Source organism: Sarcophilus harrisii, chromosome 5 (assembly GCF_902635505.1).
Source record: "Sarcophilus harrisii chromosome 5, mSarHar1.11, whole genome shotgun sequence".
NCBI classification, from domain to species: domain Eukaryota; kingdom Metazoa; phylum Chordata; class Mammalia; order Dasyuromorphia; family Dasyuridae; genus Sarcophilus; species Sarcophilus harrisii.
This window is the reverse complement of record NC_045430.1, coordinates 228,212,611-228,234,159: the sequence shown is the minus strand read 5'-3', so window position 1 is coordinate 228,234,159 and position 21,549 is coordinate 228,212,611. Positions and strand designations below refer to the sequence as shown.

Genomic DNA, 21,549 nt, shown 5'->3' with positions numbered 1-21,549 from the left:
AAGTTACTTTTGCTTAGAAATAAACTAAGTTAACTTTAATGTTCTGTAAATAGAAATTGGCATTTGATTCATTCAACTTTCATTTTTAAAAGCTTTATTTTAAAAATGCTAGTGTTCTTTTACAAACAACTTCATTTGCAATATCAAACATATTGAAATCAAGGAAGGCTTGCTTTTTCAACATAACTTACCGGCATTTTAAAATCCTGTAGACTAAATTTTCCAAATAATGTATATTATTCCCCAAAGAGAGCAGGGGAGAAATTGGCATTAAGTATGCCTCCAGCAAAATAACCCTAAACATTGCAGGTTTGAAGACAAGCAAGTGATAAATTGATCAGTTAGACACTCAGGTGTTCAGAGATGGAATGATTCCTATTTAGTTCAATCATTGTGAATGTGAGAGACAATCTGGCACAAGTAAAAGGGAGGGAGCCTCAAAGCCAGGAAGGATTGGGTTCAGGCTTTACCAGACACATAACAAATTTAGTGTGACTCTAAACAAATCCTTTCATTTCTTGTCACTCATGCAGCTTTTTAAGAGTATGTTTCACAGAAAGTTCAAACCTCCATTGGTAGACTTTTTCTCACCAATTCTCTGAATCAGAGAAATAACAGATTTAGTCCCTATCTCCCTTTTATTCAGAGAGATAAAACCTTTTGGCCCACAATCTCACTACTAAATTATCAACAGAGTACATTAAATGCATATGCCTTTAATCCATAGATAAAATATAGTATGAAAGAACTATGGGATACAAAATAAGATTCAATATGATTTTGATATGAAAATGAAGATTTTATCATTTTCAAACATGATCAAGAGGACAGTGTTTCCTTAAAATTATGTTTTATTCCCATGTTGTATTTTGTATTAAGTGCTTACCTTTAGAAATACAGTATATGAATATAGTGAAATACAACTGTGCTAATAGAAAAGGTGGGGAAAGGCCATTTCAAAGAAACCTGGAAAGACTTATTTGAACTGATGTAAACTGAAAGGAGCAAAACTCAAGAAACAATTTATACTTTAACGTAAGTATAGTAAAACAAACAATTCTGGAAATCTTAATTTCTATGTGTTAAATTTAATGATTAATCATGATTCCAGATGACTGATGCTACCCACCTAAGTTCAAAAAAATGATAAACTATCATTTTTATCTATCTTATCTAGATATGATTCTTATCTACAATAAGAAACACATTTTTGGAAATGACCCATGTGGTCATTTATTTTGTGTGACAAAAATTTATTCTGTAATTTGTTTAACTTGTTCTGTCTGTTCTTTCAATAGATAGGGGGAATTGAGAAGGAGAAAAAATGAATGCTTGATGGGAGAGGATATATATATATCCTCTCTCTCTCTCTCTCTCTCTCCTTCTCTCTCTCTCTCTCTCTCTCTCTCTCTCTCTCTCTCTCTCTATATATATATATATATATATATATATATATATATATATAGAGAGAGAGAGAGAGAGAGAGAGAGAGAGAGAGAGAGAGAGAGAGAGATGAATGGATCTATGCCAGATGCTAGAACCTGCTTCTTTTAGGTACTTAAAGAATAGCATTTTAAGTATTTTAGAATATTTCAAATATTTATGGATCTATTTCATTTCATTATGGATCTAGTAGAAACAAATTTTAAATTTTGGCCTTACACTGACACTCTTTAGTCACTGTCAGTGTTTGTTGAGTCATTTCAGAAATATCCTATTCTTTGTGTCCCCATTTGAGGTTTTTCTTGGAAAAGTGAAAATTGGAGTGGTTTACCATTTCCTTCTCTAGCTCATTTTATAGATGAGGAAACTGAGGCAAACAGGGTTAATTGACTTGTCCAGGGTTACACAGCTAGAAAGTATCTGAGGTTAGGTTTGAATCCAGATTCACTTGGCTCCAGGACTGGTGTTCTATCTACTATGCCATCTAGCTGCCCCTAACTATGAAGGTTGGCACTGTGAGAAGTATATTTTGTCATTTTGTGGTCTTAAATCATGAAAGGGAAAGTTTAGACTGACCAGCTTCTTATTAGTGGGCTGATCAAAATGAAAATTAAAATCGAGTATTTATTAATTTATTTCACAGGTCAATAACAAATTGACTCTAGATTTCATCTTTGTTTTTGAAAAAGGCAAATAATTAAACTATCACTCTATGATTTTTTACAAGAGAACACCCAAAAAATTAGCCCTGGCTTTTAAACTTATGATTTGTCTTTTAGAGCGACAGTTTTTCAAAATGCTGTCATTGTTCAATTGAATTCACAAGGGATCTGATCATAAAATTAAAATTTTTTCTAGTTTGAGCTAAGAAATTCTAGGAGCTTTACAGCAGTAAGAAACGAGAATTACATATATTGGAGCTCACTAAATGTTGAGGGGTTTTTTCTTGCTTGTGTAAGTTTTACAGCATTTGAATCTTTTTTTTTTTTTTTGGTGGCTGGGCTTGAAACCCAACCCAAGTTTTTCTGGGTTTTGCTTCTAAATAACATAACTAGGTTTTTAAGTAAAGCAAAGAAATTTAAAAATTATTCTGAATTTTATAAGAAATATATAATACAATCATATGTATATTATCAGATACAATTTCAAGTGTGATATGTGGGAAATTTATCCCTAAATTGTGTAAAGTGGTAGAAAGAGCATTGAATTTTGAGGACTGAGTTTTATTTTCTGACATTGATATTGACTATGTGACCCTGAACAAATCAGTTTACCTCTCAACCTCAGTTTGCCATGTGTAAAATGGAAATACATAACAAGTTTTTGTGAGCCAAATAATCTTGTAAATTAATATTAGTAGTTATTACTTAAAAATGTTTTTGTGAGGATCCATTGAGATAACAGGTTAGGAGTTTTGTAAAGTACTATTAAATGCCAATTTTCCTTATTTCTTTGTTTTATAACTGAACTACCTTGCTATGACAAGGAGGTGAGCTTTGATCCCTTTTTTAGATTTAATTTTAATAAACATTGTTTTATGAATCATGTTGGAAGAGAAAAATCAGAGCAAAAGGGGAAAACATGGGAGAAAAAAAGAAAAAAGATATGAACATAACATGTGTTGATTTACATTCAGTCTGCATAGTTCTTTTTCTACATGCAAATAGCATTTTCTGTCCAAATTCTATTGGAATTGCTTTGGATCACTGAACAACTGAGAAGAATCACGTTTTTCATAATTGATCATTGCACATTCTTGCTGTTATTCTGTACATTGTATTCCTGGTTCTGCTTGCTTTACTCAGTATCATTTCAGGTAAATCTTTCCAGGCTTTTCTAAAATAAACTTGTTCATCAGTTTTTATAGAATAACAATATTCCATTATCTTCATATACCATAACTTATTCAGCCATCCCCCAAATTATGGGCATCTATTCATTTTCCAATTTTTTGTTGCCACAAAAAGAAATGCTACAAACATTTCTGCATATGTGAGTCATTTTCCCCCTTTATGATTTCCTTGGAAAACAGACCAATAATGGCTCTGCTGGGTCGAAGCTATTTGCTTTGCAAATGCACAGTTTGATAGCCCTTTAGGCATAGTTTCAGATTGCTCTCCAGAATGGTTAGATCTACCAACAATGCATTAGTGTCCCCATTTTCCCACATCTCCTCCAACATTTACCCATTATCTTTTTCTGTCACCTTAGTTAACCTAAAAGGTATGAGGTGGTATCTTAAGAGCTGTTTTCATTTGCATTTCTCTAATCAATAGTGATTTAGAGCATTTTTTCATATGATTATAGATGGCTTTAATTTCATCATCTGAAAATTGTCTGTTCAAATCCTTTAACAATCATTTATCAATTGGAGAATAACTTATATTCTTGTAAATTTGACACAGTTCTTGATATATTTTAGAAATGAGATATTTATCAGAAACACTGGCTGGGAAGATTATTTTCCCAGATTTGTATTTCCCTCTTAATCATGTTTCTGTTGCTTTAGTTTGTGTAAAAACTTTTTAATTTAATGTAATCAAAGTTGTCCATTTGACTTTTCATGAGGTTCTCTAGTTCTTCTTTGGTCATAAACTCTTCCCTTCTTCAAAAATCTGATGAGTAAATTACCCCTTATGACCTTGTATTCTTAAACCAAATTCTGGAAGAGCCTGTTAAGTTGGCAAGCTGAGGCAATAGAGGCATGGAAAGGAATTCTATGCCCATTTATCGACCAGCCTAGATAAATTTGGAGAGGTTCATCAGCATCAGAAAGGGTACTAAATGTTTAGGGATTATTCACTCCAATGAAATAAGTAAGTTTTCTGAAAGTATTTAAATAATCGAAGAAAGGTGCCAGTAGATATAGGTACCACTTGTAAATTTCCTTTAACAGGAAGAGTTAGATCCCTAAACTTCAGGCCATGCATGAGAAGGCTCAAGGATTCCAGGTAAATTAGGGAGTCTGTATAGGACCAGAAGAGTTTCCCAATCATCTTGTTGATGGACATAGAACCTAGAAGAGGTGAAAGCAGGAAGATAATCCCTTTACCTTGAACCTCCTTTGAGGAACAAAAATGTGACATAGGCCAAGATAAGTTTTGTTTGGCATGTTATGTTAGTAACATTATTATCTATTTTCCATTGCCACAGATCATTTGCATTACATTTAATCTGGGAGCATTTCTGTATTCTTGAGGAATTCTATGCACATAATTTGACTATGTAAATAGCTGTTCATTATTGTTAATTGGATATGAAAAATCCACTGTGCCTGAAATTTAACCTAATAACCCTCAGCATTTAGAACAATAGGCTTTAAATATAGCACAAGGAAAGTAAGTATTTCCTCTCTTACCATTTTGCTTCTAGCTACTGTCCATTCCTCAAATCTTTTATAATGAATAAACAAACAACAAAAAAAACTCTTTTTGCTTTTCAACTTTATTTCATGTAAGAAATGAGTTTTCATAAATGCTGATCTCTGATCCTTATTTAATATTGATTTTATATGATTTGTCAAGGATAAAAAGCTTATTTAATACGTTTTTACCCCTGGTTTTCTAAATTAAATGATAAACTGAACTATAGGCTCATATAACATGAAGTGATTGGAACCAAACCAAGTTCTAAATGCCTCTAAAAGCCACCTTCCTTTCTCTCTTCTATTCTTCCTCTTAACCTTACACCATCTCCCTCTGCCTTTTAGTACTTGAAGTTTTATAGTTCTTACCATTCCTTTTTTCTATAATATACTATAGGTTCAATATCAGTACTTTCAGTTGGAAAATAGCATCTAGCCACCATTTTTATGGCACATCTTTGCTTTTAAAATCAAGACAAATAGCTTCAGCTAGGTCTGTGACTATGAAGAATACTTATAGTCATATCACTATTATGTCTCTGGAACTGAGTATATTATGTGTGTGAGGTACTATTTTTCCTCTTTCTGATCTTCATCTCTGATTCAAAATAATATGCTTGTTAGAAATCAGAATTAAGTAGATAGGAAATTCATTTCTCTAATTCTTTAATTTTACTCAATCAGAAGAAACAAAAAGACAAAAACACCCTTTTTTGTCTTTACAGAAAACGGTGTCAGAGCAGCTCCAAAAGTGCTATTCCCGGGATCAGATCTACATCTATGTGGGAGATATACTCATTGCAATTAACCCATTTCAGAATTTGGATCTTTATTCTACAAAGGTATGAAAACAATGACTTGCATTCTCTCATTTTTATCAAATGCATTTTAATCCCCTTTTTGATGGGCACAAAGGTCTGAATCTTTGATTTTATTAATACAGTATAGGTACTGTACTATATAATATATAGTACAATCCTAACATAAAAACTCTCTCCACCATGACAGATTATAAACTATTTGTATCTTCAGTTTTAAATGATCACCTGGAACGCTAAGAGATTAGAGGATTTATTTCAGTTCAAGCAATTAATATGTATCAGAGGCAGCATTGCCAAGAAAGAGCCACGTCTTTCTTGCTCCAGGAAGGGATTGTGCACTATTCTACTATGCAACACTGTCTTTAGAAACATGTGGTCATTTCACTTAGCTCATTGAGAAAAAAAAAAATCATTACTAATTAAACTCCTTATTTAAGATATTAGGTTTCTGTAGAGCCAGCCTGAAAGACAAGAAGACCTGAGTCCAAATTCCAATTCTAACACATATAAATTGTGTGTCCTGGGCCAAATCACTTAACACATCGGTATTCTAGACAATTCAGTAAAGTTATCAAAAAAAAAAATGTCAAGCTACGTTGGTAGAAGGAGTCTCCACACCAGGTGTACCACGTACTAATGAAATCATAAATCCAGTCTCTGATCCCTGCTGTGCATATGATAACCCCGATTTGGATTTTGTTCTTAAATTTCAGGATATATTTGTGAATAATTCAGGAGATCTATTAAGAAAATACAACCCACAAGCTGCAGATGCATTCTTATTTGTCACATCTTCTTTTCTCTCCAGTATTCAAAACTCTACATTGGAGCAAAGCGAACTGCCAACCCTCCCCACATCTTTGCGGTGGCAGACTTAGGCTATCAGTCTATGGTAACATATAATTCAGATCAGGTAAGGTTCTTCTCATATGACTTGGTATTAATGCCATATTTTTCAGCGCTAGAGTATTAGAAGTCTGGATTCAAATGTAGCCTCAGAAACTTACTAGCTATGTGATGCCAGGCAAATCAATTAACTTCTGTTCTCCTCAGTTTCCTCAACTGCAAAATGGGGATAATGATTGCATTTACCTGCCAGGACTGTTATAAGGATCAAATGAGATCTTTGTAAAGTGCTTAGCATATTTAAATGTTAGCTTTTTTTTTTTATTTCTCAGAGTGTCATTGAACATAGAACAAAGAACTTCAACTGTTCTCTTTTCTTTTTTGAAAAACCATTGCAGTGTATTGTCATTTCTGGAGAAAGTGGGGCTGGAAAGACTGAAAGTGCCCATCTCTTAGTGCAGCAGCTAACTATTCTTGGAAAGGTAAGCTCTCACACACACACACACAAACACAGACAGAAATAAGGATTAAACATGTGATTTCTCTTGTATATGAAACTGCCAGGTAAGAGAAATGTTTCTACTAATGCTGACCCGCTCTGTCTCTGAAACTTACTGGGTGATTTAGTTTCTTGGGAGATTATATGACTTGCCCAGAGTCCCACAGCCAGGTATTCCAGAGGCAGACTTTGAGCCAGGTATCTTCCCTATTTTGATGTCAGCCATTTATCGACTGCACCATCAACCTAAGCAGTACAAGGAGATAGAGCGTTGGATGGAGAAGTGGAAGAGGGGGCCCCCGAAGATGGTCAAGCTCCCCCCAATCACTGGAAGTCTTTAAGCAAAGGCTAGATGATCACCTGGGGGAAGAAGAGGATAATGTATAACAGGGCTTATTGTTTGGGCAATAGACTTTTCTTGAACATCTCTTTCAACTTTTTGTTTCTATGATTCTAAAAGGTAGGTATAACAAGTATTATTTCACCATTATATAAGGCAGAAGCAGTCTGGAGGAGTCAAATACCTTGGCTGAGATCACATCGCTAGTTATCTGGTAGAGGACAATATGAATAAAGGCTTCTGAGTTTCCACCTGTCAGATATGCTATGTGCTAGTAGTAATTATTTTGAGGGTGTCGGCTGACTGCATAGCCTCTTCCAAATGCAAAATTCTGTTGAGGTCAAGATCTGAACACATACTCTAATGGACAGCAAGATGTAACAGTGAAAAAAGGGCTGGGCCTGGAGTCAGGAAGGCCTAAGTCCAAACCCCAACTTGGATACTTGCTAGCTGTATGACTCTGGACAAGTCACTTAACCCAGTCTGCCTCAGTTTCCTCACCTGTAAAATGAGTTGTTGAAGGAAATGGCAAACCACTCCGGTTTCTTTGCCATGAAAACCCCAAATGGGATCACAAAGAGCCAGACTAAACTGAAATGAATGACCAACCACAAAATTCTGACTCCAAGTGCAGTTTTTTTTCCCATTACATTCCAATAACTCAATATGCATAATATATCATATTTCACCATGTATACATTTTACAACTGACTATACATTGAGGTTGAATAATCACCAAGCTGAATGAAGCATGCAATATAAAAATAATGATATTAAAAAGATGGAAATTTATTTAATGTATGTATATGCTCACATATAGACATGCATGTGTACATATATATAACTAAGATTTCTTTTCTATGTTATACTTTCTTTTATTTAGGCTAATAACAGAACTCTACAGGAAAAGATTCTCCAAGTGAACAATCTGGTGGAAGCTTTTGGCAATGCTTGCACTATTATTAATGATAATTCAAGCCGTTTTGGAAAATATTTAGAAATGAATTTCACTTCTGCCGGAGTTGTGATAGGAGCTCAAATTTCAGAATACTTACTTGAAAAGTCCAGAGTTATCCACCAAGCTGTGTAAGTAGAAGACAAGCCCAGGGTTTGAGGAACTGTAACTAAAGGTGTTATTACAGACTTTATGATACAATGGCTTTAAGTCAAATCATGATTTCATTAGTGCAGATATTCCTTCTACCAATGTAACTTTCAGTGATAATTTACAAATTTGTCTCCCTGCTTCTAGTTCCCCCACACACACTCTAATCTATCCACCCCACAGCTTCCAATCTCATCTATTACAGGTATGGGTCTAACCAGGTTAACCCTCTGCTCCAGAAGCTTCAATGTCTTCCTACTGCTTCTAGAGACATAATTATTAAAGTTTTTTAGTATTTTGGACCAATATGATGGCCTGAAGTCTGTTTCCTTTATCAGAATAATGTTTTTACATATGTAGAATAAACTATATAGGATTACAAAGAAAGCCATTTATATGTAAAAACTCCTTCACAGTCTATCTCCAAACTTTTTCAGACTTATCACACATTACTCACCTTCATACATTGTGTTCCAGCTAAGTCGTTTTATTTGCTATTCCCTGAACATAACATTCTATCTTTATGGCTTTGAACTCTATACTTCATCTTCAACTTGTCACATCCTTTTGATCTCCTTCAAGGTTCAGCCCAAAAGTGACTTCTGACAAAGGGCCTATCTTGATGCCCATAGTTGCCCATGACTGTCCCCCACTCTAAATAACTGATTTTTGTGCATTAATTTATGTATTTATTTATTTAATTATTAGGATTCCCACCAACCAGATATAAGCTGTCTTAAGGACAGGAACTATTTTATACATGTCTTTATACAAGCATAGTGCCTGAAGTATAGTAGGCACTTCATAATTGTTTGCTGAATGAATAAATGACCTCTTTCCATACTTTCTTATTTGATGCTCCATGGATGCCATGGATCCATGAAGCTATGAATGCTCTCTTGTTCTTTTAGTACAGAAGTTCTTAACCTGAGATCCATGAAAGGATTTCAGGGAAGAAATGAATATGGGTAGGAAAAAATTTACATTTTATTTTTAGTAATCTTTGTTTTTTTTAATAATCCTATGTGTCTTATTTTGTGCACTTAAAAGAATCATTCCAAAACAAGAGCCCATAAGTTTCAAGATTGAGTCTCTGATTTAAGATCTCAAGAATACCCAGAATACCACACTTGTTAATGCACAATTGGCCTCCACCCTTTTCCAGTCCTATATTTGGATGAATTTATGTTCTCAGCATTCCAAATTATCCCCAAAATTGTCTGAATTCTAATCCATCCACACATATCATCTTATACAACCTGTCTATATCCTCCTATAAATCATAGAATGACAGAATTACAAATATTCTCTAAGGTTTCTGTACTCTAGTTTTCTTGACATGATACCAATGGAATAGAAAGTCTGTCTTTCAACCTACTGCCCCTGTATCATTTCTAGTCATGTAATCCTCTGTTGACCTCCTTTGTACTACTGTTCTTACTCAATACATCATTGGTCATTTACTATAGCCTCCTCCTACCACCATATTTCTTTTCATTGATCTTTAGGTGATCTCTAATTTTAATTTTTCAGAGACTGGTATTTCTTGATTTGTAGCCATAAAGGACCACAGGAAAAATATCGATGTTTAAAAGATGGACTTCTGTGTCATAGAAAAACTTGAATCATTAAAAATGCTACACATACTGCATAACTCAGTCTAGTTTAATATTCCATTCAGTTGGGCCCAATTCATTATCCATCCTGTTTCTTTCTTTCCTTTTTTTCCTTTCCCCTCTTTATTTCTTTCTTCTTTTTTCTCTCCTCTTTCTCCTCCTTCTCATATCCTTCTCATTTTTTCTCTCTGTTTCTCTCTCTCTCTCTCTCTCTCTCTTTCTCTCTCTCATACACATACACATACACACACACACACACACACACATCACATCACATCACATCACATCACATCACAAATCCCAAAACTGATCAGCAGAGCAAAATTTCAAGAGTGATCAGTGGGGAAAAATCATGAGCCACTCCAATTTATTGGGATTATTAGGGGATAAATTGGTTGCAAAAGTAAATTGACCTTCATGAAAGGAACAAATGAATAACTTATTAACAATTAGAAATATCCAAAAGCACAATAGGCTACTTCAGGAAGTAGTGAGCTCCCTTTCATTGATAGTCTTTAAGCAAAGACTGGAAGACCACTTTCAAGTATGTTTTAGTTGAGATTCCTTTTAAAGTGTTTGTTGGAAAACATACCTTTGAGGTTCCTTCTATCTCTGTGAATCTGTTACATTGATTGTGTGATTTGGGATTTGGGACTATCTTGTCTAAATTTTGTATCTCCTCCAATCCGGACATTTTGTACATCATAATAATTAATGTTGGAACATAAAAAATGTTGAATTAAATTAAATTTGATATTTAAGCACTGGAGACCAACTAAAATAAAGACACAGAATCTAACTATAATGTTTTTGTTCTTGTTTTCTGTTAAATTGGATGGATTGGATATGGTAGGTTTGTTTTTTATTTTCTTTTTCTAAGCAAAATTTCTCTCCTGGCAACTAATTCCCAAACTATTTTGTTTGTTCTATAAGAAAAACTGATTCATGTCATTGTATTTATTATGTGGCTGTAGTATGTCAAAATGTGACAAGGTATACTCTTTCAACTCTTTTTTAGGCTAACATGTTTGTGATTTATCACAGTAACATGTAACATAGTCAAATTCAAGATAAAATTGTCTTGTTAACTATGAAAGCATTTTTTTAGAATATAGTTAATCTCTGGCCTCGGGAACCTACATTGTGACCATTCCTAAGGCAAGGGACCTAAAAAATTTTCTAGTTAAACACTTATTTTACAGAGAAAGAAATTGAAGTTCAGATAGTATGCTCAGAATAATAAGGATAATAAATGAAAAAGTATGCAACTGTCTTCTAATATCCAATCAATTTTATCCTCTATATCTTTGAAGTAAAACTCTCCATATATCTTAGGTTTTATTTAGCTGTAATATATTACACCAAAGTTATAGAAGACAATTGTAGTAATATTCACAAATATTTTAATTACAAGTAAAATTTTATATGATATCTATACTTTTAAGAAAGCTTACTTTTATTGATATCTTTGTTTTTACATTGTCATTATTTTTAAGCATATCTTCCCTCCCCTACTTATGAAACTCACTTATAACAGATTTTTTAATAATAAAAGAAAGTGGTTCAACAAAATTAACACATTAATCTGTCTCCCGGTTTATGCATTATTTTGTATCAGTAAATAAATATATATATTTAATATATGTAATAAATATATATATATATATATATTTGATCATTTTGAACTATAGTCCTAGTATAGGTATTACTGGGTTAAAACATATGCAAAGTTTTATAGGCCTTTGTAAATGGTTTCAAATTGTTCTCCAGGAGGGTTGAACATGTCCACAGTTTCACAAATAATATATTAGTTTTCATATTTTCCCACATCCCCTCCAACATTTGTCATTTTTATTTTCTGCTTAGCCAATCTGATGTGTATAATGTATTTCTTTGTTTTAATTTTTATTTCTCTAATTATTAGTGACAGCATTTTTCAAATAGCTATTGATAATCTTGATTTCTTCTTCTTAAAAATACTTGCTAATATTCTTTGATCACTTATATATTGGGGAAAGCCTTTATCTTTATAAATTTAGTTCAGTTATCTGTATATTTGTAGGAAATGAGGCTTTTTCAGAGATTTTTCCCAGATTTCTTTTTTCTTCCTAATTCTGGTTTTGTTAATTTTGTGTAAGACCATTTTGATTTAATATAATCAAAAGCTACTTTTTTTTTTTTACAAAATAAACAGAATGAAACAGAATAATATTCAGGGGATACAAACAAGTCATTAACAATACTATCATGTTAAATTTAGTGTACTTTTTAAAAAACCTTTGTATGGTAAGTTCATAGTTTTATATGTACCCCTCTTTTACCATCCTTTATATATGGAAATGTGCATTTTGGTTGATTACTTTTGAATTCACCACTTTAAAAATGATATAAAAAACTTTTTTTCTAAGAATTGCAGCCATTTTGGAGAGGAGCTAAGTTGGCAGCAATATCACCCATTCACATGTTAAACTTTAGAGTGAAGAAAATGAATAAACTGCATGTCACCTTTAATTGTTTTAAATAAAATGTCTCACTATCCACTCACCAAAAAAAAAATGTCAGAAAGTTTATGGCAAATCAGGCACAATAATGCTCTTTTGGTATTATAGAAACATATATTATAAAAATTATTGTTCAACAAGTCCTATTGAATTCTGAGATATTCTTTTTGGAGACACCTGAAAAGATGTATGAATTAAAGGTTAGAACTAAAAGTAATAGAAAATAAAATTCTTACAGTGCTAAGTAAAGAAAACCGAGGTAGGCATTTTTTGAAAGAAATATGGCCATATACAAAGTGTTACAAGATTAATCTTACTTTTTTTACCAGTAAAACATCCTCTAGGACCATATCCTAAGGATATAAAAAAGGAAAAAGTCTTTTGTTAATTACCTATCAAAAATACTCATGATAGTCTTATGAATCATAGTGAAGAACTGGAAAACCATCTATATATTCAAGGTTATTGGACTGATTGAATAAATTGTAATATATTATTTAAATGTAACATTTCACTATCAAAGTGTAATTACTTAATACAAAGACATATAAGAAAACTAAGTAGGAAGACCTCCCAAAAAAGCAAAATCAGTTCATAAGTTTAGTTCAAATCAATAAAGATTTTATTAAGCATTTACTATATGCAAAATATTACTTATGTGCTAAGAATATAAAGACAAAGTGACAAATGGTCCTTACCCCAAGTTATTTTACTTTATAGGAGGAACAATGTGGGACCAATGCAAATAAATAAATGTAAGTTTATTTGAGAGGGGAAAAAGTACTAACCACTAAATTTAAAATAAAAAAAAAACCCTCCCATCAGAGATGGTGAGTCTTAAGGTAAGCTAAGAAGTGGCAGTGAGGAGAATACAATCTTTCTATAGACAGCTACACTGGGAATGCTTAGTTTGGGGAATAACGAGATTGGCTAGTTTGGCTGAAGGGAAATAATGTGAAATATTGCTGAAAAAGAAGGTTGAGGTATCCAATTGTGGCTGCAGAGAACCATGAGAAAATTATGCCTTTCCTTCTTGTCAGAGACATGCTAGATTGTGAGTTCAGAAGGAGACAAGAAGGCATGGCAAAATTTATTTGTTTTGCTTGCTGATTTATTTGCTATAGGGGATTATTACATTGATGACAGGGGTAGAGAGGAAGAATTACTGAGAAATGCCAGTGATACAAAAAAGGAACACATTAAAAATTAAGGAAGGGGAGAAGGAAGGAAGGAAGGAAGGAAGGAAGGAAGGAAGGAAGGAAGGAAGGAAGGAAGAGAAGGAGTGAGAGAGGAAGGGAAGGAGGGAAGGGGAATTTTAAAACTAAGCTGAGGAATTTATATTTTATCCCAGAGATAACAAGAAGCAACTACAAATCTTCTAAGACAGATTTTTTTTTTATTTTTATTTAATAGCCTTTTATTTACAGGATATATACATGGGTAACTTTACAGCATTAACAATTGCCAAACCTCTTGTTCCAATTTTTCACCTCTTACCCCCCCCACCCCCTCCCCTAAATGGCAGGATGACCAGTAGATGTTAAATATATTAAAATATAACTTAGATACACAATAAAGTATACATGACCAAAACATTATTTTGCTGTACAAAAAGAATCAGACTCTGAATTATTGTACAATTAGCTTGTGAAGGAAATCAAAAATGCAGGTGTGCATAAATATAGGGATTGGGAATTCAATGTAATGGTTTTTAGTCATCTCCCAGAGTTCTTTTTCTGGGTATAGCTAGTTCAGTTCATTACTGCTCCATTAGAAATGATTTGGTTGATCTCGTTGCTGAGGATGGCCTGGTCCATCAGAACTGGTCATCATCTAGTATTGTTGTTGAAGTATATAATGATCTCCTGGTCCTGCTCATTTCACTCAGCATCAGTTCGTGTAAGTCTCTCCAGGCCTTTAAGACAGATTTTTTTTTAAAAGAGATCAGAACTGGGCACCAAATTCATGGCTTTTAGTATGATTTTATTGGTAATTTTATTTGTTTTTCTTTAGGTTATTCTTAAAGGTTATTTTTCCAAATAGTATTTTCTAGTGTACGACTAGTACCAAGATCCATGAGAAAAAGCTGTCACTGACATTTTAAAACAAATTTGGAGTACAAGTTTAGCAAGCAGTAACTAATCTTACCACTTTGCTAACATCTCTTTTTTACTGTTTCAGTGGAGAGAAAAATTTCCATATTTTTTATTACATATATGCGGGTTTGGCTGAAAAGAAAAAACTGGCCCATTACAAATTGCCTGAAAATAAACCTCCAAGGTAACATAGAAAACTGCTCTTTGGGGCATGAAATAATTTTGTTTTGCAGTGCATTTTAGTCATAACCTTTCACTCATACATCTTTTCAGGTACCTCCAAAATGAACATCTCAGAATGCAGCAGGACTTGTTGAACAACAGTTTCTATAATTCCCAATTTGAATTAATTGAGCAATGCTTCAAAGTAATCGGTTTCACAATGGAGGTGAGTGTCAAAGAAGTTCAGGCCTCTCTTTTGAACAGGAGTAAACACATTTATAGCATGAGCATTGTTATGCTGGTGACTTATCATAAGCATTTAATAAATATTTATTGATCAGTAATGACAGTTAAATCACATGGTTATAGATTTGATCTATAATTTTGTTCATTTTCAGATTTCTTTTATTTATTTTCTATTTCTGAATGATTGCTTCTTAATTTCATTATTTTCATACAATACCCAGGGTTGTGTGGGAGAACAAAATTATTCACTGCCTTATAGTTTGGACTTACAGATAGGTACATGGCCTTCTCTAGATCATTGGTGAAGAATTGAATTTTAACTTCCCTTTCCTGAAGCCATAAAGGATTAATTAATATATGTCCTCATAAACACTTAATTTATGAGACTTAATTTAGTCCCCTTATGTGTCTGAATATATAAAAATAGTTTAGGTTTACAAAATTTATGCCTTTCCATAAATTTAGAAAATTTTATTAGCTGGGCATACCATGAACAGTCATTATTAGGATTGTACCATAAAGTTATTCAAAAATGTGTGTAGTAAAGATATTGATCCTATTCATTTAGAAGTTGGTAGATTTTAAAAATTGTTTTCTAGTAATGTTAGCCTTACTTACTTATCTAATCAAAGTTTCTCAGAAGCTGCCTCAGCATAGATGAAGCAGCACAATTTAACTCAAAGAAAACTGAATTTAAAGTCAGAAGACCTACACTTTAATTTCCAGCTTTAAAAAACTGTGTGACCCTGGGCAAGTTATTTAATTTCTCCAGGCTTCAGTTTACATATCTGCAAAATGGCTATTAAGAGTATTTTGTCTGCTTCATTTGAGAATTATGAGGAAAGAACTTTGTCAACTGTTAAGATATTTCATAAATTAGAGTTATTGTTACATTAAAATTATGCTAAAAAGCTTCTTTTGCAATCTTTAAATTTTGACCTGCACTTTTTTGTTTTATTTTCAAGAGGATAATCTAAAGGGTTCAAATCATAAGTTGATCCCTTATCCTTATTTCCATCCCTTTCCTGGTTCCCTATGTATCAGCCAAATAAAATGATTTTAACTTCCTATAGTTAATTTAGCGCATACCTGGAGCCTTACTATTTTATTTCTGTATTCTCTGTTTCTACATTTTGGCTTCATAGTTTACTAAATATTTGACTTCTTAAGATCCTCCAAATGTGAGAAATTGCTTTTTTTCACTAGTTTTGATAATAAATAATAATAATACTCGTTTCACAATGAATATAATTTGCTCAAAGGAATAAGCAAAAAATTATTGTCACATATGTTATGAAGCGTCATTGTACTTTCATGTTTCTGGCTGAGCACACTCAGAAAGAATGGAGGAAAAATATCAATCACTCTATAAGCAGAAGTTGGAGAACAGCAAAATCTTTTTGTAATTGTCTAAAAGAAAATATTTTGTAAACCTTTTTCTTTCTAGAAGCTGAATATAAATAATTTGTGTTAATATAATCCAAAGATTTGGGGGGGGGGGGTTATTTTGTACTATTGTTCTAGATTTTTATTTTTTGCTTTCAAAATAACATAATAAATGTGAGTAGACTGTAAGCTCCCCAAAGATAGGACTATTCCCTATTTGTCTTTAACCCCCAGTTCCATATTTTAGACACTCAAATAAATGTTTGTATAATTCAATTAGATTATGAAAAAAAATTTTGCATTGTGGCTAGATAAGGCCATAAATTTTGTTTTATTTTATTTAATTTTCCAGAATTTTTCTTCTGATGGCTCAAATTCACATTAAACACAGGCAGAAAAAGTTTATCTGTATATAGGTTATTATATATATTCTACCTGATAAAAAAGAAAACACATCCTTTTTTTCCTGGGATTTGTCTACTTTATTAATCAGAATTTATTGATAGAAATACGTATTTACAAAAATCATTTTATAAGCTTGCCTACTGAGAGTTAGTCATCCTACAGGTTGCTTTTATATTGAAAATTTCTGCTTGACTTGGTGTAGCTTCAATAAGTCATTTCTATTAACTGCGAGATCTGTGCTAAATTAAATGCTGAAACAGTGGAAATAAAAGAGCCATATGTTGTATATGCCAGTGCTTGAGACAATATTATATACTGGACAGCACTTTGGACTTAGAATCAGGAATTCATAAGTTCAAATCCCATCTTAGGTAGTTATTAGCATGATGTAATACTGAGCAACTCAACATCTCTAAACTTCAGCTTCATCATTTATAAAATGGAGATAATAATAGCTTTCGAATTTACTTCAGAGGGTTATTGTGACAGTTAGAGGAGATGATACAGGCAAAGTACTTTTTATACCTCAAAGTCATATTTCAGTATTATTGGCTATATATATCATCTGTGTGAGAACCCCCTCCCCCAAATTAGACCATAGCCCCCCATATAACTTACTACTATGTATGTGAGAATTCCCTTAGCCCATAAAATAATTTATAATAATGGCTGTAGGCAAGAGAGGTATTATTCACCAGAAGAAGCAACCAGAACTTTAGAATCCTGTGGGTTTTATAGCAAGAAACAAGAACCGGTGATATAAGGAGCAGAGAGAATAGAAAATAAAAAGATGGATGTCTTCATGAAAAGATGAAATCTGGATTATTTCTGAGCTTCTCTGAGGCATGGAGAACTGAACTCCAAGGTTTTGATGTCATGAAATTTGTTCTACTGCTCAAAAACTAGAGTCCACACACTGTGTTCAAGATAGTGAATGATGAGAATTCTATGGAGGATAGAGAATCCCAGGATTGGTGTAAAGATCAGTCTAGCACTATGGACTACAGGGACCTCCCAGTTGACTAGGACAGCCACTCTGAGAAAAGACAGAAGGAAAGTTGTTTTGTTAATTCTTCTGCTCACATTCAAGGTGAAGAGTTTTCCCACCCACCCTGGCTTAAATTTTCATTTGGATCTTTCCCAAAAAAACATCTACCATCACAGAAGGTATAGGTTATATACATTTGACATGGAGTGGGGATAAGATAAGAATAGACAAGAATGACTTGATTGCATGATTATTTTCATTGGTTATATTCTCTTTTTAATCAATCAATAAACATTTATTAATTGCCTATCATATGCCAAGCACTGTGCTCACTGCTGGGACTATAATTTCTAATGTTAACAAGCTAATTTTTCTCTTTTTTTAGTTCTGAACTTAACAAATAAAAATATAGAAATACACAATACAATTATCAAAAAAATCAGAAAAAAGAAAACATATAAAAACAAAATTTGTATTTCTTTATAGGAAGTAGAACAGAAAAAAGCCTTATATCTTAAACCATAAATCTTTATTGTGTACAACTAAATTTAAGATATTACTTCCAAAGATCTCCTATTTGTTTCATTCTGAATTGCTTTCTGTTACCTTCTGGGAATTCTCAAGGTATTTCAATTATCTTCTTTTATTTCTTTTTTTCTCTTTTTTCAATACTACCATTAATTCCTCTTTCTCCCATCAAATCATCTTCTCAATAAAAGAGAAAAACCATAATCTTTGTAAAAAAAAAAAAAAAGAATCATAGTCAAGCAAAACAAATCCACACAGTTGCCATATTCCAAAATTTGGATTTCTTTCTATGTCATGGGTTCATTGCTTCTCTGTCAGAAAGTGGATAGCATAGTTCATTTTTCCTCTAAAATCATGGCTGACTATTGCATCTTTTTCAACAACCATTGCATTTATCAGAGTTCTTAAGTGTTTCAGAACTGCAAAGGAGTAGGGCTTCAATGGAGAATCATTAGAAAATGTTAATAGAATCTGTTTCAATATTTTCTTGGCTTGACTATGCCAGAATGCCATATTAAGAGTATCACACAGAATGGTCCTAGCCTCCTTAATAAGCTGCCTCTACAAATAATGACCCATTTATGCATTCATTTTTGTGTTCATCTCCTTTTGAAATATCTGATTTACAGATTTTCATCAAAGAAGTTGTTGTTGTCCTAAATTCCCTAGAAATTAGTTAGAAATTATGTTATATACAGCTGATTCTTCAAATTCATTTAAGTCATGCCAAAAAAAAGTAATTCAAATGTATCATAGTTTATTGTGTATCTAACATCATACATCCTGTAACTTCAGACAGTGGTATTTTTTTTTCTTGCTCCTTTCTCAATGATGTAATTTCCTTGCAAAAAGCAGTTTAAGGGAAAATCAGTAGGAATGGGATTAGGAAGAAGAAATTAGTTTATTGTAAATAGTTTGTTGTGGAATAATAAATCCTGAAGTACTTTTTATAAAGAAAAATCCTTGCATCCTCTAGTATCCACAGTCCCATGCTATATATCAAGGGTAACATTCATTCAACGTATATTTGTTAATGCAATGAAATTAAAAGGAACATTTACTATGTGATAACTGCTGGAGATGCAAGTGGAAACTTGAGAGAGTTGCTTCTCTAAAGGAACTCACATTCTTATTACAGAAGACAAAAAAAGATTCACCTTCAGGACAAATGGAAAGGCCAGATGGTCCTTTGGATCTAGAGCACAAAGTCACAAGGCAAATAGTATTCTGGTAGGTCTTGAAGAACAATGTCAGGACAAATGGTCTCCAAGGAAAGACTGTTGAGTAGATGAGAGTGTTGGTCCACAAAGTTTTATAAAATAGTTGCCATGCTAAATCCTGGGGAAACAAAGAAAAGCAAAAACATAATGTCTACTCTCAAGAAGGATACATTCTAATGGAGTGGATGAGATGCAAATATTCATATAAGAAAGATAGAGTATGAATGAGAGGTAATCTGAGAGAAGGCACTAGCAATAAATAGTTACCCAAAATAGGGGTAGATCTTCCTCATGGAAAGGGGAAATGGTTATCCTCCAGCCAAAAGGGAGTTTCTAGTGCTTGACTGGTTCTGGATCATGGGGATTAGATTGGGGTAGAGTGAGGGAAAGAGGATTCCCTGAAGTCTACTTCTGTTGGGTCATGCAATTAATGCTGATATCTGTGTATGGAGAAGGTAAAGTTCTATATAGCACCTTCTGTGTTCTAGGTGCTAGGGAAACAATAAAAAATTTCTGGTTTTGGTTGGGTAGAACATGGAATACAGAGTGAATATAAACACAAAGATGTTTTTAAAAAAAAAAAGGAGAGAAAAAGAGAGAGAAAGTGAGTGAGTAAGGGAAGGAGGGAGAAAGAGAGAGAGAGAGAGAGAGAGAGAGAGAGAGAGAGAGAGAGAGAAAGAGAGGGGGGGGGAAGAGAAAAAGAAATACATTGTGGTGTGAGATATAAACTAGGGGAAATCAGAAAGAATGTACTGCAGCTAGCAAGTGCTAGCACATGAACTGAGCGTTAAAAAAAGTTAGTGATTCCAACAACTTGAGAAGGAGAAAGCATGGGAGACAACTTGATAGTATGCCTTCCCTGATAGTGTGCTTCCCATTTTTTCCCCAATGGATTACTTTTCCTATCATCATTCCCTTCCTAAAATAGAGACATGAATGAGATTGATGAACACCAATACCTCTGTCCTTTTTTCTCCTAGGAACTTGGAAGTGTATACAGCATCCTAGCTGCAATTTTAAACATGGGTAATATTGAATTTTTTTCTGTGGCAACTGAGCACCAAATTGACAAAAGCAATATTGCCAACCCAGCAGCTCTTGAGAACTGTGAGTTTATTACCTTCCATTCACGATTACATTTTTCTTTTCTGCAGCTCAGTGTAGCATTTGTGTCGACTGATGGTAATTTTTAAAAAATGTATTTACATATGGAAACCTTAAAACAATAGTCAGGTTCAATCCATACATAAATAAAAACAAAAAAAATCTATTTTTAGAAAACAGATTCTTATTTTCTCTAATACCTAATTATCACATACAATTCTGATAAGGAATTATTTCTGTCTTGTGAGTATACTTGTGAGAGAAGCAATTTGGGTGTACCTGAATTGGAATCCTGGCTTAACTAATGACTCTCTCTCTGTGATCTTTGGCAAATTATTACATTTCTGTGAGCCTCAACTTTCTTATCTGGAGAAGGAAATGATCAACCACTCCAATATCTTTACTAAGAAAATCCCAAATGTGGTCTCAGTGTCAGACAGGATTGAAACGACTCAACAACAACAGCAACTTTCTTTTAGTAAAAATTCATTTGGACAAAGTTTTCTCTAAGAATATTTCTAGTTCTAAATCCTCTATTTCATTTCATCCCAGAATAAGTGTGTTGGAAAGGACCTCAACAGCCATCTACCATGAAATTGAACATTTCAACCCAAAGGTCATACTATGTAAGAGTCAGCATTTGTAAAATAGTTTTGTCTCTAGGTCATAAATCAAAATATTATAAATTCATTTGAAAGGAATGATCATTGAGTCTAAAGTTCTTAAGCTACTATTAGAGGATGGATTTCAGAGGGTATGTGAACTTTTTATGCCCACCAATTTTTAAATTTTAGCATTTCCTTATATTATGAATATCAACAAGAAAATATCATTGTGATAAGGGGTGCCATTGGGTTCACAAAACTTCTAAAGGGATCC

The 21,549-nt window shown here is 33.1% G+C and overlaps 1 protein-coding gene across 1 annotated transcript in view; it reads left to right on the top strand.

Moving 5' to 3' along the window:
* MYO3A (myosin IIIA) overlaps window positions 1-21,549 on the top strand; it is a 221,648-nt gene that overhangs the window by 97,886 nt on the left and 102,213 nt on the right. Inside the window, exons 10-16 of the mRNA XM_031940242.1 lie at window positions 5,533-5,649; window positions 6,437-6,541; window positions 6,873-6,956; window positions 8,197-8,399; window positions 14,717-14,815; window positions 14,905-15,019; window positions 20,547-20,673. Coding sequence (XP_031796102.1) covers window positions 5,533-5,649; window positions 6,437-6,541; window positions 6,873-6,956; window positions 8,197-8,399; window positions 14,717-14,815; window positions 14,905-15,019; window positions 20,547-20,673 — 850 coding nt within the window. The remainder of the gene's footprint in view (window positions 1-5,532; window positions 5,650-6,436; window positions 6,542-6,872; window positions 6,957-8,196; window positions 8,400-14,716; window positions 14,816-14,904; window positions 15,020-20,546; window positions 20,674-21,549) is intronic.